The sequence below is a fragment of the Stegodyphus dumicola genome, chromosome X2, assembly GCF_044657685.1.
Source record: "Stegodyphus dumicola isolate Sdum_Otavi_A_Nest chromosome X2, ASM4465768v1".
Classification (NCBI taxonomy): domain Eukaryota; kingdom Metazoa; phylum Arthropoda; class Arachnida; order Araneae; family Eresidae; genus Stegodyphus; species Stegodyphus dumicola.
The window spans coordinates 89,623,257-89,640,030 of record NC_140781.1 but is presented as its reverse complement, the minus strand read 5'-3'; the positions used below and the strand labels follow the sequence as shown (position 1 = coordinate 89,640,030).

Sequence of the window (16,774 nt, the reverse complement as noted above, 5' to 3'; positions counted from 1 at the left end):
TCTACAAATTATTTTTCTAAATAATCTCCTCATTTTATTCCGTTCTTGCAGACTGAAGTTAAACAGGTATATAACCAGTTGCACACAAATGTTTCTACTTGATTATGTGTCTCAAATCGCTTGCTTCCAAGTTCTTCTTTGAAGTGTCCAAACATGTAAAAATCCCATGGGGATGATTTATTTATTTATTTTAATTCCACCTGCTCACCTATTTTAATTCACCTCTCAATGGGCACTACAGGTCAGTCATGTTATCCCGATCGTTGCACCAGCAACCTTTTTCTGGTTGTTTATCTTTTCAACCTTATTATTAATAAACAGATTTAACATTAATGTATTATTTTTGTTGGGTGCTCCAACTTAGTGTTTTGGGTATGTTAGTAGAAAATTAGAAAAAAAGGGCTAGTTTACAGATATTTACATATATACACATGAATGAAAGCTTGTTGCTTGTATGTTTCGTCAGGTGCATAGACCTGGTTATCTGCTATATAACCAGATCTAGTGGAGCCTAGTCTTATATGGTGATAAGTCTGGACTTAAAGGTGGATGATCAAGCATTTTCCAGTGCATTTCCACCAGTTTCTGCTGTATTACACCTGTCTACTGGGGCTTGGCATTGTGAAGGATCAACTCCTAGTAAATGGGACAGTCTCTTCTTTTGCATTGATACTGAAGCCTAACTTGATCTAAGAGACTGTGGTAGTAGTAGGTTGTGTTGATGGTCTCATGTCTGTGTAAGAAATTGACCAGTAGGACCCCTACAGTCTCAAAAAACCATAGCCAACACTTTCCTCGCCCAAATAAAATTTTGGCTTTCATAGGGTTTCCTTCATCATTTCTTCTGCATTCCATCCCTCCACCCTTTGACTGGGGAAGAGGGTGTAATGATGCACCCAGGTCTTGTCACATGTGACAATTTTATGCAAAAAAAGCTTCCCCTTCTTCTTCAAAACGAGTTTGAAGCAATTGAGAAATGCGAACTCGTGCAGCTTTTTTATCATCATTCAGCAAGTTTGGAGCCCAATGAGCTGAGATTTTTTTTCTGAAGCCCAATTGCTTTCTGATGACTGATTGGACACTTCCATAGCTGGCACCAAGTTCTTTTGATATTTCAAGCACTGTGTAGCATTAATTCCGTCCGATAAACTAACAAACATGTGCAATGTTTTCATTAGTCATACTGGTGCAAAGATGATGTGGATGGCTTTGGTTTGCAACATGTTCATGACTTGAATTTATTGCACCAAACCTTCACTCTTAACCATGAAGGGGTAGCTTCCCTGAAATAGGCATGCATTCAGCAGTAAATTTTGGCTGGTTTCACATTTTCACAGATGAGGAACTTTATGCATTGCTCTACAGAGAGGGGCACACTTCTCTCACTCATTGTAAGGGCTACTAAATAAAGCAAGGGGCAAGCTGGCTGGTGTGGTTTCCTTATTCTCAGCAACCTCATCTAACAGTTTCAACTGCAAATAACCATCCAAACTCTCAGCCAATAAAGGCTCGTTCATATTTGATTGCTTACATACACTACAGATTTATGTGTAGAATCTGCATGGCTTCCTGTTCTGTTAAATATCTGTTCTGGTACTCTCTCTCTTTTCTTTCATGACAATAATTCTTGGAACTGTGTTAAGAATTTAGTAAGAGGTTTTGTGCCTTTTCATGGAAATTCTAATCTACCACATTCCCTCTCTCCGTCAGATTCATTCTGAGTACAATTTCTCTGTTTACATCTAGGCTTACAAGTGTTATGTTGTATTATCTATGCAAGTGGAAATGTTCAACAAGAAGGAAATGAAATTGAATGTCTTAAAGAGACTGAACAGTATTAATAAAACTGCCATGGAATTTAGGTGCTAGACGAGCTACTTAAAAATAGGATTGGGGGGAAAAAAGGTTCTGAGATTAAAGCTTTTTTGTATATGAAAAGAGAAAAAGAATATGTAGTTTATTGGAAAGCAAAGTTTGAAAGTTGGCAAATGCAAGAAAGTAAGTGAAGTGCTTTATTTGTGATTTAGGCAACTAAAAGGGAACGGAACACTTGTTTAAGGAAATTTATTTAGAGAAAGTTCTCAAATTCTATGAGGAATTTTAATACTTGCAGGAAATCAAAGCTGTCCTTTTTGAAAGGGTAGTCTGGAAGTTCAGGTGATCTGTCTTTGTTTGTAATTTCTCTAGAAGCAAATTTTGGAAATAATCGATTCTCTTGCAAAAACTAAAAGAAATAATAAAATAAACATAAAAAGCAAGCATGTAATGAGTCTGGATTAAGATGGAAAGATGCCGTACGTAGACCATAAATGTGAACAGAAACCCTGAAGTGCAGACCCTTTGATGCCCAATAAACACTTCACTAATGGCATTGCAAAATGTAAAGTCATGAAAGGAAATTCATCTCCAAATCAGTGAGAATATATGGTGATGATACTATGCAAACAGAAAATGTACATCATTCCTCTTCAGGAAGTATAATTTGGCAGTTAGGGAAAGTTTATCAGACAGTATGTGGACATGTCCACGCACAACAAGTTATTCCAACAAGAAGTGCTACAAGATGGTTCTCTTGTCCAGGTAGTGCATTCTTTGGGCAAGCAAGAAAATATTCTTTCCATTTCACTAATTTCAGATTATGCATCTGCGACTTCTATCATTAATGTCATCCACAGGCTTAGGAAAATGGGGCAGTACTTAGTTTTTCAGTTCAGGTAGGTGGACTCTTGCAGGTGTGCATGTTCAGCCAGTAGATGCCCTGATTTATGCATTAGCCCAACTAAATTAGATTACGAAAGATGTTAGTACCTGCATGGGGTCATGTATGTAAATTTTGCATAAATTGAGAGCTCACCTGTATGATACAACATCAGCATGAGGTTACTGCTGAGATATTATCAGAAACTGGCATGACTAGTACAACTTCATGATAAATGCACTGTATGTACAGAAAGATTTAGTGACTAATATTAGAGACAAAACTGGATCACATTGTTTAATTAAACTAATACAACACTACTGAACAGTTGCAAACCCCTCATGACAAAAAGAGATTCTTCATCATTTACCGTGGTCCCTCATCATCTGTTCAGGGATTTAGATCACTTGCCTCGTAGGATGTGTTCTATGATTTAACCTTACCTGGACAAATATGTTTGAAGCTGCTGTAAACCATAGTACTTGATTACCTGGTAAATGACATATTGTTTTCTACCTGCTTTTAGTGTGATTCCAGTGTGATAGATTCCCACCATATTAGCTGGCAACCATGAAAAGCTTTTTTGTGAGATAATATTGGATATGGAGGTATTGTGGAATGGCCACTGAAGTCACTTGACTTAATCCCATTGGACTTCTCGTGCAGTTACAGGAAGGATTTGGTATACAGCTTGCCATGTCATGATGTTAACAACCTACAAATGTACATTATCCTGACATGCAGTAACATATTGGAGATCAAGAAGACGTTCTAGCTCCCGATCAGAGCTGGATTAACTGTTAAGTAATGGCAAATAAGCGCGCGGTTAGGGCATCAGAGAAAAGGACTCAAGGAAAGTAGGCACGCAAAAATACCTCGTTACCAGTTTAACTATAGCATTATTGCATATGATGCACCTAAACCAAGACAGAAAGAGTAGGAATGGGAGAGAAGGCATTAATTATACTGTAAATGTATGTGCTGCAACAAGATATTTCAGTCATTAAGGCCTCTTAAATTCTTGATCTCCAGCCTATGGTGGACACATCGAATATAATTATTAATATTGATATTTCATATTTCTAGAAATCATTTTGTGTTTTTCTACTTTATAATGCCCTGCTGCTGCTCTGTAAATTTCTTACTAGAGTAAATTATACCTTGCTTGTCTATGTTAGTTTTATTGGTACATTTGCATCCGCTTTGTAGTATGACAGACACGATTAATGACAGATTTATGCGGCTGATTGAATATCAGCAGATCTGTGTTTTAGAGCTTCTGTTCAGGTTATTGGTATATATGGGGCATCATTTCATGATAAACAGGTGATGCTGTACACATTTATTACTGATTTTGTTTTGCTTTCTTTTACAGCTTTCGTGATAGGATCTTTTAATTTCCAAAATTCATTTCTAGAAGTGCTGCAATCAGTCTGATAGTATAGAACTTAACTGCTTTTGTGTAGGTGAACACAATTCTAGCTTTCTGTATTTAAAAGTTATTTCAGTGTTTAAGAATTTCGCTGTACACCCTGTATGTATATTTCATGAATAAGAGTCAGATTAAGAATGATTCTAATGAATCAGATGCTATAATTGTTGGTTTTTTTCCATGGGTTAATTAATGAGAATATATTGTACATTTTAGTGGCTTATCATAATGCAGTTTCAGATTGATCCAGTAGGTCCTGTTCATCAGCTGGAGCCGAGCAGTACAATTACTGAACATAGGAAGTTCAATCCGTGTTCTAATTCTGGCAAATGGGGCTGGATGCATGGAAGTTTTTGTGGTTTTCTTTGTATGCAACTTCAATATACGCCAGGTTTCCTCAAAAAGGTCCTCCACTAATGTGTATCTCACCCTTAGTCAGGCAGTCCTAGAGTGCTTTGGCATAACCTAAATAATCCAATCTTCAGTCATCCCCCATCTTAAAACAAAGTTCATTCATTCTTTGTACAGGGTAATTTCTTTTGCATTATACAAATATACTTTATTGCTAATATCCTTATATGTGTTGTCTTTGTATTAAGCATAAATGAATCTCTTCACATTTAAGAAATGAACCATGTATAGCACAAAATCCAGAATCATCGGGACTTCGTCAGTTCCAGAAATTTCTGGATTTTAGATCATCAGTGAGATAGATCATCTAGTGAGATGAGATGTAGACATGGTAACATTTAGATTTGGTGTATTGTTTAGGTAAGATAGAAAATGTTAATTTGCCGTAGGACCATCACCATAGCAGCCTTATCAGATTTCAGAATTTAAGGGTCACCAGAACTTTAGAATTTAGAGGATCATCAAGCAGCAAAAATTAAGGAGAATTTAGTAGCGCTGGGCAGTAAAATTTAGGAAGGTACTGAGCAGCAGAATTTAGGACATACAGAGATTGCACCAGGTGGTAAAATGCATAGCATCAGCTCTCCCTCCCCATAACCACTTAAGGGCCAAAAGTGTGATCCTGGCAAATATCAATCACCATTTATTAATTCACTGTTATTGGATCGTGGTGTGACTCCCTAGTTAGCAAATGTTTTAAAGTTGCAGGCAGAAGTCTGAATCAGTCTAGAGAAAAATCGCATTTAGGGCACACATGCTTTCTTTTGTTATATTCTCTGTTCCTAGACCTTGTGGGTTTTTTTATTTCATTTTATTTACTTTGCTTTTTAATTTTTTAACAGCCGGATATTAGATCATTCTGGATACTGGACGTTAAAGCTTTTTTAGACTCGTATACATATCTATTAAATGTGCCTAATTTTTTTTTTTTGTGTGTGTGGGGAGAAGGTGGATAAATTATGTTATGCAGTCAAAAGTCGTTAATTCGGACACCCATAATCCGGAATGATCTATAATCCGGACCTCAAAGCTACAAACTTTCTGCGCATGCGTCGCGTTCACGCATGCGCACAGGCGTTTACGAGAGCGCGTAAGACCCTTACGGCTGCGAATATGTTTGTGCGCATGCGCGTTTAAATTGTAACGGAGTTATACGCTAAGCTAAAGTTATCTAATTCAGTTAATGTTGCTGATTGCGTTGTTCCTTAATCTTCGAATTGGATCCGGCTTATTATTTTTTGCAGACTGTTAGAGCAATTTTATAAAAGTAAGCTTGAACTTTCGATTATGTCAAATAGAATTTCCGATATATATTTACTACAAAGCGAAAGTATGTTTTGAAATCCGAAATCTGTTTATCAATTTCACGCTGCTCTGCGGCAGAGGGGGGGGGCAGAAACGTCATTATTAGATTATGATAGATTAGAAAGATTATGTCAAATAGAATTTCCGATATATATTTACTAATATGTAATTTGTATCTACAAAGCGAAAGTATGTTTTGAGATCCGAAATCTATTTATCAATTTCACGCGGCGGATTGGAAGTTGATCTGTCAGCACTATCCTTATCTTCAGGGCAGATGTTTTTATTTTCTTTGGTTTATAATTCCATACTAAGTGTAGTATTTCATTCTGTCTTTGATATGATTTAAATCAAGTTCCTCGTCATTATAATTCGCTTCCGATAGTGAAGAAAGTGACCCAGAGGTTATTGAAAACGAAAACATTTCGATTGACAAATTAGTCCGTATTCTCAACACAGCAATTATAGGACTTGAGCAGCGGAACTTTGTAACTAAACAAGAAATTATGTCTGTTTAATAGAATTAAAGAGAAAGTATTATCACATGAAACGAAGCAACTTACATTGAAGGAAATGTTTAATAAAGTAAACAAATAAATATTAAGCTTTTTCTTTTTGTAAATTTTGATACCCTTTAGATCATAATTCTTTATTTCATAAATTACGGTTTCATATTTTTAATTTTGTAATTTCTGCATGCCATCTTACCAGATTTAAACTGATGATCTATAATCCGGAAAAATCGATAATCCGGAATCGCCGAAGTCCCGACGAGGCCGGATTAACGACTTTTGACTGTATATATTTTTTTCTTTTTTTCCTTCCAAAATGTGCTTATCTTTTGTATGGTAATCCTTATGTATAGATAGAAGCTGTGAACTATAAAAATTAAAATGAAAAATGTACCCTTATTTTCAGTGGTTTGTTAAACAAGAATGCCCAATGTCACCTCAAAAAGATCCAGTAATTAACATATGTCAGGCAGCTGACAGGCAACTTTATCAGCTTGTGGAATGGGCTAAGCATATCCCGCATTTTACAGAGCTACCTCTTGAAGACCAAATGGTTTTGTTGAAAGCAGGTAATTATAATTCTCATGTAAAAAGTACATCTTACATTTATAGCTTATATATATAATCTAATAATTTGATTTCAGAATCTAGATTTCTGTTGATTTGTACTTGGAAATTTTGTGTCCTGCTTTGTGATTGGTTGAGTATTAATTTAAGATCTAAGTAAATTATATGAGAAGAATTTAATATTATGTGCGTTTTGTTACTTGATTTAATATTTCAAATTCAATTAATGTACTTTCTGCTGTTTTATTATGGTTTTGCAATAATTAATATCAGAGGTAAGCTATGAAAATTTAAAGAAGGGGTCACATGTTATTCTATAAAAATAAAATACAAGATTCTGAGAAAGTATTTTACAGTTTATGAAACAGAAAATAAAAATAATTATTAATAAACAAGAAAAGAATATTAAATTTGAAGGAAATCATTAAAATGTGAAAAAAATGTTAAAAATTTGCAACATATGTGATATGATAATTCCTACATAGTGTCGGATCATCAATGCCAGGTCTTTTAAAAATTCCAAATTTAGAAGTTAGTTTTTTGAAACCTTGTATTTGTGATTCAGTATATAATGATTGCCTTGCATAGCTGGATAATTCTTCCATATAGCAAAAGCCATTCATAAACTATGTCTTGATTCAAACCTAAAGCTGATTTTTAATATTTTAGTACCTAGATCTTTAACATCTTCATTTAATTCTTTCTGATTCAGAGAATATTGGTGGTAAAAAGTATATAATTTATGAAGTAATATCTGAAGATGATTTGTTTCATGAATTTTTCTTTTCAAATCTAGTGCTAATTGTAAACAATATTAAATTACAAATTTTGGAAATTTTTGTAGAAGTTTGATTACAGTTCCAGATTTTCTTCCTAACATTCATCCTAGCTTCATCAGAACAAAGTGCAATTAAATATATTTTTAATAAATCTATATGAATTTAAGCTATTATTATATTCAGCAGTAGTGCTGTTTAACCACAAACTTAAAGAACAGATGGCTAGCAAATAGTACACAAATTTAACCCGGGAGGACGTGCGCTGTATTATGTAACACGAGAACGCGCATGGGGTGTCAACACACCCCAAGCAATTAAATGATGTACAAATTAAACATATTATTACAATGGAGTAAAAGAATGCATTCTATATTAATAACAATATTTATTATATAAAATAGCTTAAAATTAATAACAAATATTTTTTTTAGATGCCTAGCATCATTGATTTCTATTAGAAATGTTTGTTTTTTATTTGTGCATGCAAATATAATCCAAATTATGCAGAATTATTACATGAACAACGAGTTATATAATTAATATTGAAATCAATTAGACCCAAGAAGCATTAGATATTTTGTAATATATATATGAAGCATCTATTTCACAATGCTCTTGACGTATGTTTTTTACTCTTCATACATATAGTTTTTGATTTTCTGTCGTTTTCCTTTGAGCACATGTAACATCTCCTGTATTATATATTTTTTTCTTTTTTGTGGTTCATCGAATCATTTTCTGTAAGAAATTCGCCAATTCATAACTGGTATACCAATTGTCTGTGGTAAAGTTTCTTCCAGATTTGTATATTGGAGCTAGGATGCGCTTTGCTATTTCACTAGAACTGCTGACTTTCTTGTATGGCCCATCTGGCTGCTGACATGCGTAACTTTCCATGTTGAAAGCGTAGAAGGTTCTAGAATCAACCATAGCATATATCATACCATATCTTGCAGGTTTTTTTTAGGTATATACTGCCGAAAGGAGCATCGTCCTCGAAAAGGTTCTAGCTTTTCGTTCAAAGTCATGTATTCCCCTACATGATATAATTTCTGTCAATTCTTGACAAAATTTTCAAATAAATCTCTTATTGGAGATAATTTTTATCCTTTCCTATAAAATAGTTTGATCACAAGGAATGTCTTTTGAAGAGTCGCACTCTTCTTCTGATTCAGACTCATGATCACTAAATATAGCTTCATTATCTGAATCTTCTAATTCTTCTACAAAACCTTCATTTGACGAAACCACCTCTAATAATTTTTGAAGTCTTTTCATCTCTTTATCACATGTCAAATGAGGAAAAGATCGAACAGAGCGACTTGCACACGCCATGGCTCACACTAAAAAATAGTAACACGAAAGCGCGCGTGGGGTGTTTGCACACCCCAAACTATTATTTAAACAACAATAAATGCTCGGAATTTTCCCTTTCCCTTCTAGACGTATAGAACATGATCTTGAAGGTAGCTACTGATGGACCTAAGCATTTCGGATTATAGGGGGAGATTGGCAGCGAACTTTTTTGAGCGTGCACGCGCGTCTTCCCGGGTTAACAAAGGTTCGTGCAAGATGGTCAGTGCTAGGCACTTTGCTGCCTGATGTAAACTCTGATACCCCTAAATTTTACTGCACATAGATTCTACTGTCCAGTACCTTCCCTAAATTCTAAAAAAGTAACCATTCCTAAATTTTGTTCTTTGGTGCTTCTCTAAATGCAAAGAATTTTGACCCCTTAAATTCGGCCACCCTGTGCAGTTGCACAGGCTCTGGTGTCAGTCCTGCATGCAAGTCCATACTGGTCACAACTAGTTAACACTTTTCATTTTTTAATTATGCATCTGTATGCTGCATTTTATAAATTAGTTCTATAAGCAGAATGTATTATTATTTGTATTTTGTTTGGCTGAATGTAATACTTAATACAGTTTGTATAGTTTTTTTTTTTTTTTTTGGTTGTTGTCGTGATATTTTGTTTTGTATAGTTAATTTTTACCCTTAAATCCTGTGGTTTTGAAATTAAATTGCATATTATTATTTTCATTATATGGCTGAACTGCTGATATGCTCGCTTATTTTGTTGAGTAATGGAAATTCATTCATCATCTGCTTTTGCAGCATAAGCTCTGAAACAGTTTTCAGCCCATTTTAATCACTTCTTTATCAGATATTATTCCAATGTTAAGTTGGTTGTCATTAAGTTTAAAAGCATTTTAGTTTTTAGAATGATATACAAGACTTTTGACTCTGGTAATGATAGATTTGTTCAAAACATTTTTTTTTTTAAATGCTGTAAATTGCTTGTATATCAAAGGAAAAGAGAAAAATTCTTGTTTCTCTCTTTCTTGTTAATTAGAAATACGGTAATCATATTTTGTTATTGAAATTAACACCAAAAGGGAATGAATTTCGCTATTTATTGTGTTACGTTTTGTGTATATGTAATTGATGTTTTGTTTTTCAGTGTTTTTATATTCGTTAGCTGTGAAATTTTCTTTAGTTTAAACATAAGTGGAAAATTTTTGCAGAATGTGATGTAGATGCGTAAATTATTACTATTGTTTTCTATCACATATGGATATCATAAAATTTTGTAGTCTTACATATTTTTGGGAACATTTGGGCAGTAGTTTTTATACCAGCATACCAGCAAAAACTGGAATTATATTTTTACTTATTCAGTTTCTGAAATCAGTCTGACATCTTGTTTTGCAGGCTGGAATGAATTATTAATTGCTGCTTTTTCACATCGATCTGTAGCTGTTAAAGATGGTATAGTGTTAGCAACTGGACTAGTTGTTCACAGAAATAGTGCCCATAGTGCAGGAGTTGGTACAATATTTGATAGAGTTCTCTCAGAGTTAGTTGCTAAAATGCGTGAAATGAAAATGGACAAGACAGAACTTGGATGCCTTCGAGCAATTGTGCTCTATAATCCAGGTATAAATTTTTCTTTATTATAATTATGTTACCAATGTGTTAGATTATTTACTTTGTAGCTCTGTATGATATACTTAAAACTGAGCATTGATAAGAGAGTGTGCTAGAACCTGTTGTAGTGTGGCCAACAATCAAGACCTGGATTTCTATTTCTCGGTTAAATAAATTTAATGATATATAAAACTATGTACAGTAAATACATTTAAGAAAACTTTAAAATACATCTTTTCTACAGGTTGGTTGGTTTGGGTTTTTGGCACAAAACCCATAGGGGTATATTGTGCCAAACAAAAGGTTGTGTATTTTCAAAGCTGAAAATAATAAAGACCAAAAACACGTGTACTATTCAGTATATACTTGCAAATAGAAATTTAAGACAAAGTTACTTATAGGTATAAAATAGCTCTAAAGTCTAATAAAACCTGCAATAAAATCAAACACATGAAATTCTTTTACAAAATACTAGGATATGAAAAACCATGAAATGCAGATAGAAAACTCTATAGTAAAAGGATAAGTTTTGATAATAACTAGATTCCAGGTAGACCTTTCAGAAACACAAATTGAATTCAAGGCATTCAAATAACGCGGTAAAAATTTGTAGCTTTTAAAAATTAAAAATGTTATGATGGGTTTTTTCACCAACTAAATCTTTTGCTGAAATCTCACAAATATTAAAATATAAATTTTGAAAGCAATTAAAAATTGGACAATCAATTAAAATATGTTTACTGGTTAATTAGTACTGCATTCAGCATATACTGGTTCAGTTTCGCTCATCAGTAGTTAGCCTTGTCACGCCAGGCTGCAAGTTAGCCTTGTGTGACTAATTCTTAGTTGGGTCAGAAGGACCTGCTCCTTTCGGTTTAGGTTACATTTCTAGTGTTTTATTTTAGGTTTTATATTTTGTAATTTCTTGGTTAACTGCGCATCACAAAGCTTCTGCCATTTCATCAAAATTTTTCTCCCAATCAGAATGTTTATATCTGAATCTGGGTGGGCTGGATGTCCCACAGGTGTATTTTGCAGCAATATCCGCCAATTCATCCCTTTTATATCAACACGACTTGGTACCCAGCAATAAAGGATATGGTAACCTTTGGCCTTGATGCTCATATTGAGCTTCAGCACTTCTACGATTAATGGATTTGTGTTTAGCACACTTAATGAATCTTTTTAAGTAATGAAATTTTTCCTATGTTGTTTACCTATGAAAGATAGAGCTAATCTTAAAGCAACAATCTCCGCAGTAAAGATAGTACAAGCAAGATGAAGTTTTCTTCCCTCAATAGTATTCTCGCACCAGAAGGCAGAGCCGATGTGATCCTGGGACTTAGATCCATCTGTATATAGTGCAACGTAGTGATTGAAAACTTGTTTATGTTCATGGAAAATCTGCTTCTACATGGCATTACTGGTGTTATCTTAAGCTAAGTTGGAAAATATGTTTAGAAGCTCAATGTGTGCATCTTTCCAAAGTGGTATTTCCAAATACTTTACCGCTTGGACTTTCACCTTTTCCAAGTCATGTTCTTGCATCCACTGTCGGTGGCATAAATTAAAGGCAAGAATACAAAAAGGACACATGTAGTAGAGCAAATAGAACTGGCTATCACGCATTAGCGGTTGGCTGGATGATCAGGATGTGATACAGTTTTGAAGTAATATTGAAGAGTTGCTTATGCTTCAGCTGGAGTAAGTGGCTCGAAATGTTCTAAAAACAAACTCTGCACAGGAGATGTTCTGAAAGCTCCTGAACAAATTCTCAGGACTTGGTGGTGAACAAAATCAATCTTCTTTATCACAGAAGGCCATGCCAATCCATAGGCCACCAGTCTGTAATCAAGTTTGGAGCGAATAAGAGCTCTGTAAATTCGGAGCATGAAAGTTTTATCTGTATCCCAGGAGGTATTTGATAATACTTTCAAAATGTTTAAGTACTTTTTCCTTAAGTATGTGATATGGGAAAGAAAGGTGCATTTATTTTAACATTAAAAAGGGTTACACTTAGTACACAGCCCTATGGCACTCCCTCTTTTTGATAAAATGATTTAGACAGCACAGAACCCATTTTTAAGTGAAACAGCCTCTTTCATGAGATTCTGAATGAAAATTGAAAGTTTTCCGTGATAGCTTTCTAACTTTTCTTTCCCAAACTCATTTACTCAGTGTACTGGAGATGAGGCAAGAAACATACTTCTTCCATGAATCCCTCTGGCTCTGTCTCCAGATTTTCCATGTGTTTGCTTTAGTCTCATAAGCAATGAAATTTGCAGTGGTTGAATAGCAGCAAAACATGCTCCATGCTTTCCTTTGCTTCCGGTGTGTTTCTTGACATTCGGCATTCCACCAGGGTTTAGGATATTTTGTGTGCCCTGCTGATGACTGAAGTATAGAGATTTCAGCTGCTTGCCTAATAGTTTTGGTAATTTCTTCTACTTCATCATCAATCTTCTCATTTTGGACTATTTCTGTTGTCAGCACTGCTAGGAAAGAGAAATAATCCCAATCTGCTCTTCTAAAAATAAATTGTCGTGTTCTAGGAGTAGGACCTGCATTACCCCCACTAGTGAGACAATAAGTGGAAAATGGTGACTATTGTATAGATTCTTTTCAACATTGAATGAGTAACATGGTAAGAGAAAAGGCGAGCAAATTACTAAGTCAATGGCCAGGCCCACGCCTTTAATAGGTGCAGGGTCGAGCGGCGCAAGACGGTGCCGAGTCAAAAAGGCGGTGTGCACTCATTAAAACGAACAGTTCGTCTTCCTGCCTACCAACAGGAAAATTCTTGTCTTATATGAATGCATCCCCTCTGGGGGTCGACTCGGGTAAAACCTGGGAAGCTAGTGATTAGGATTTGAACCTGGACAGTCTCGGCCACAGGTGTTTAAAATCAGTCTTCAATAGACTGGAGTCATCGCTGGCGATGGCTGGTTCAGGCTTGACAGGGACCATATGGTACTGCCTTGTCCATTCCGTTGGTTGTGGTGGAGCTATATAGTCAGATATTCATGGTTGTCCAATGTGAAAGACTTCTGTTGGTGGAGATGGCGGATTCAGCGAGCTTTTAAACTGCTTGAGGTTTCCAGTGGTTGCCTGGAGCCTCAAAACTGCATATTCATATCCGTCCTTTGTTTCTCCCTCGGGATGCCTAAAGTCCATATCTATATCAGGTCAGATTAGTGGCCTGGTCTGTCTAGCAGTGTTTAAGTGACTTCGTTCTGCTGTCTGGGGTTAGGCCCCTGTTGATGGCAGATGTCTTTACCATCCCTTCAGAACGGGGACGTGGAATGTGAGTTCCTGAGAATTTGTCGACTCAGCTTTGTCTTAGCTCATCGGCTCGACTGATAGGTTAGCAGCTTCTTGGATCGGCAGTTACATATTGTGTTAAACATACGTTAACCTTTTAATTCAGAAAAGCAACGAATTGAGCATAAATACTCGAAAACTGTGTATCTCTTGTGTTTGAACCATTTTCGTATCCTTGGCCGTGTAAATTACTAATATCTAAAACATTTTCTTGTTAAGTCTTTAATGATACTCGTGAGCTACACCTCCATGAGTGTGTTCGCTGTTCATCTTATCTCTCTTCACCATAGAGTATCTCCAAAGCTTTACCTCATATTCGGGTTTAAGGAAAGTTTCTTGAACCGCAAAACAGACAGAATGAAACTTATCAATCAAGACTTTTATGTCGACAAGACTCTGCTGAAAGTTACGACAAGATATTAGGGAAGCCATTGTGAATGTTTATTTTTCTGCAATTCTTCTTTCATTGTGCTTGGAAGAAGATGTTGAGGGAGTGTTAGATCCTCCTCAGTCTCCATGTCGTCTGAATCTAAAGACCAACAACTCATTCGATCTGGTGAGCTGCGATTTCCTTTTGACATCTTTGTTGGGATTGGCATCAGTTTTCTTTGCACTATGTGTTGTGGTTTCTATTGTTGTAGCTGAGGGTTTATGATTATAATTTGATTATTTGATGCTTTTGTTTGCATTGTGCTTGGAATTTTGAAGGGGGCACTTATAACAGTCTGGGTTCCTACAGAATTAGTTAATTTTTACCATATCCGTGTACAAGGTTTTCAATTTACACTAGCAGGTACAATGAAGTGCCTCCGGTTTGGATCTGAAGCAGAAGCCAAAGGAGTGTGTTAGGTCAGTACCTTGCTTCTCAACTACTAGGACCCTCCTTTCAATCTGCATGGGTCACAATGCATGGCAAACATGTAGGTGTTTTCTCTCCTTCAGAAACTAGAAACAAAGGGATGTAACAGCTTCTCACTTTGAGTCTCAACTTTCAAAAAGGAAAATCACAAGGAAGGAAAGAAAGGGAAAAGAAACAGATAAGGAGAGCTGAAAAGAAAGGAGGAGAGAACACTAGGGCTCCAGGACCCTGAACCCTGTCTCACCAGTAGGGTGATCCTTTGAACGGCTAGGGTGCCTCGGGATTGCCAACACTCATAGTCACAAAAGTGAGCCCTTTAGGGGTCTTTTATACAGTGGAGCGAATAAAGCCCCATGCTCATGTTCTTCCCATTAAAATTGTAATCTCCTTTTCTATTTTCACCTACCACTGGGGGAAGAATGTCCTTTGTATCAGAGAGGAGGAGAGGTTTCTGTTCCCTTTCTGAGGTCAGCACAAAGTTCTCACCTATGCAATTGAGAAGAAAAGAAGCATTACAATGTTATGCATCCTAAAATTGTAAGCAGTTGGAAAACATTTATCAAATACCTGTAAATTGGTGCTTAATCAGAACAACAAGTAAACAGTGAGTAAATTAAGACTTCATCATGGTTATACTGGAAAAAACTGCAGATTACTTTCCCCACTTAAATCATCATAGTAAGCTAAAATAATCTTCAATAATAATGCATAAATAAATAAGCAGAATAATAGGTGCAAAAATCACAAAACTACTTAAGAAGTGGTATTACAATTTGCTTTTCATAGAATAACTTCATTAAGGAAGATAAATTGCAATAAATTCGAGTGAAATATAAAGGAAGTTGAATGGTATTCTGGAAACATGCAAGTACACTAAGCATAAATTATAAAGTAAGTAAACCTTCTAAACAAAAATCATTTTGTTCAGGCATCTGTCTATAAATTTCTGTATTTTTTATGATAAACACAAATGAAACAGTACAAAAATTTTATTGAATCATATGAGCACCATTTTATTTTATCACTTTTAGCTAACCTCTCCAGAAAAAGGGGAAATTCATTTTTTAAATAAGTCATTAGGTGTATTTGTAAAGCAGGTACTAAGGTGCTATTTTACAGTTTCTAAGAAGTCAACCCCAAGCTGTTCAGAGAATTTCCAAGTCACATGAAGGGATGAAAATTCGAGCATGCAAGGTCTTGTGAATGTAGGAGGTGAAACAAAGTATCATAGTCATACTCGGTAAATCTTTGTCATGAACAAAGTTAACATTTTGAAGACTGGATCTGCACACTTTGCTTCAATTTCCGCTTTTAAAATTGTCATTAGGGAACAGTATTTTTTCAAATTTATTTTTAATTTGGTGGCAGCTATTTATAATACACTGTAACGTCGTAGAACTTCCAGGATGGAAATAGCTAAGATAAGTTGTTTGTTTAGATTTATTTAAAATCTTAACATATCCATTCTTGGTTAATCTCAGAGTTGAAATAGTATTAAAAAAAGTAACATTACAGTATTATTACAGAAACGCCTGAGCACATCTTACTTTCTCGACATTTCGCAAACAGAAGCCTCATTTTCTTACTCTTAAAAAATAAGAAGTGTGAAAAAGGGTGGTGTCCTTAACGAGTCTTTTTTGATCACTTTCCCTGGCCCCACATCAGGTCTTAAATGGGTACTAGAGTTCATTCCCAAGAGTATAGGAAGTTTACTAAGGATGCACATGTTGTCACAACTTCTTCTACCCCCCAGAGGACTGTCATAGAAATTCAGCATATCTTTGCTTAATTACCATTGCTTGAGACACATAAAGTCAGCCAAAAATTAATATAAAACACAACTGTTTACACTGTGCTGGGTTAAGTCTCAAGAATTAAAACTGAAGCTTTACATTTAGGCAATGTAGTAAAAAACATAATACAATTTCTAATGACTAAGCTCAGTTAGAGTCAGACAAA

General features: G+C 35.3%; 1 protein-coding gene across 5 annotated transcripts in view; it reads left to right on the top strand.

Annotated features, from left to right (window-relative positions):
* LOC118199650 (retinoic acid receptor RXR-alpha-B-like) overlaps positions 1–16,774 on the top strand; it is a 329,703-nt gene that overhangs the window by 290,980 nt on the left and 21,949 nt on the right. For all 5 annotated transcript variants that reach the window (XM_085809907.1, XM_085809906.1, XM_085809908.1 and 2 more), the window contains exons 6-7: positions 6,765–6,927; positions 10,420–10,644. In XM_085809907.1, the coding sequence (XP_085666033.1) occupies positions 6,765–6,927; positions 10,420–10,644 (388 nt within the window). The remainder of the gene's footprint in view (positions 1–6,764; positions 6,928–10,419; positions 10,645–16,774) is intronic.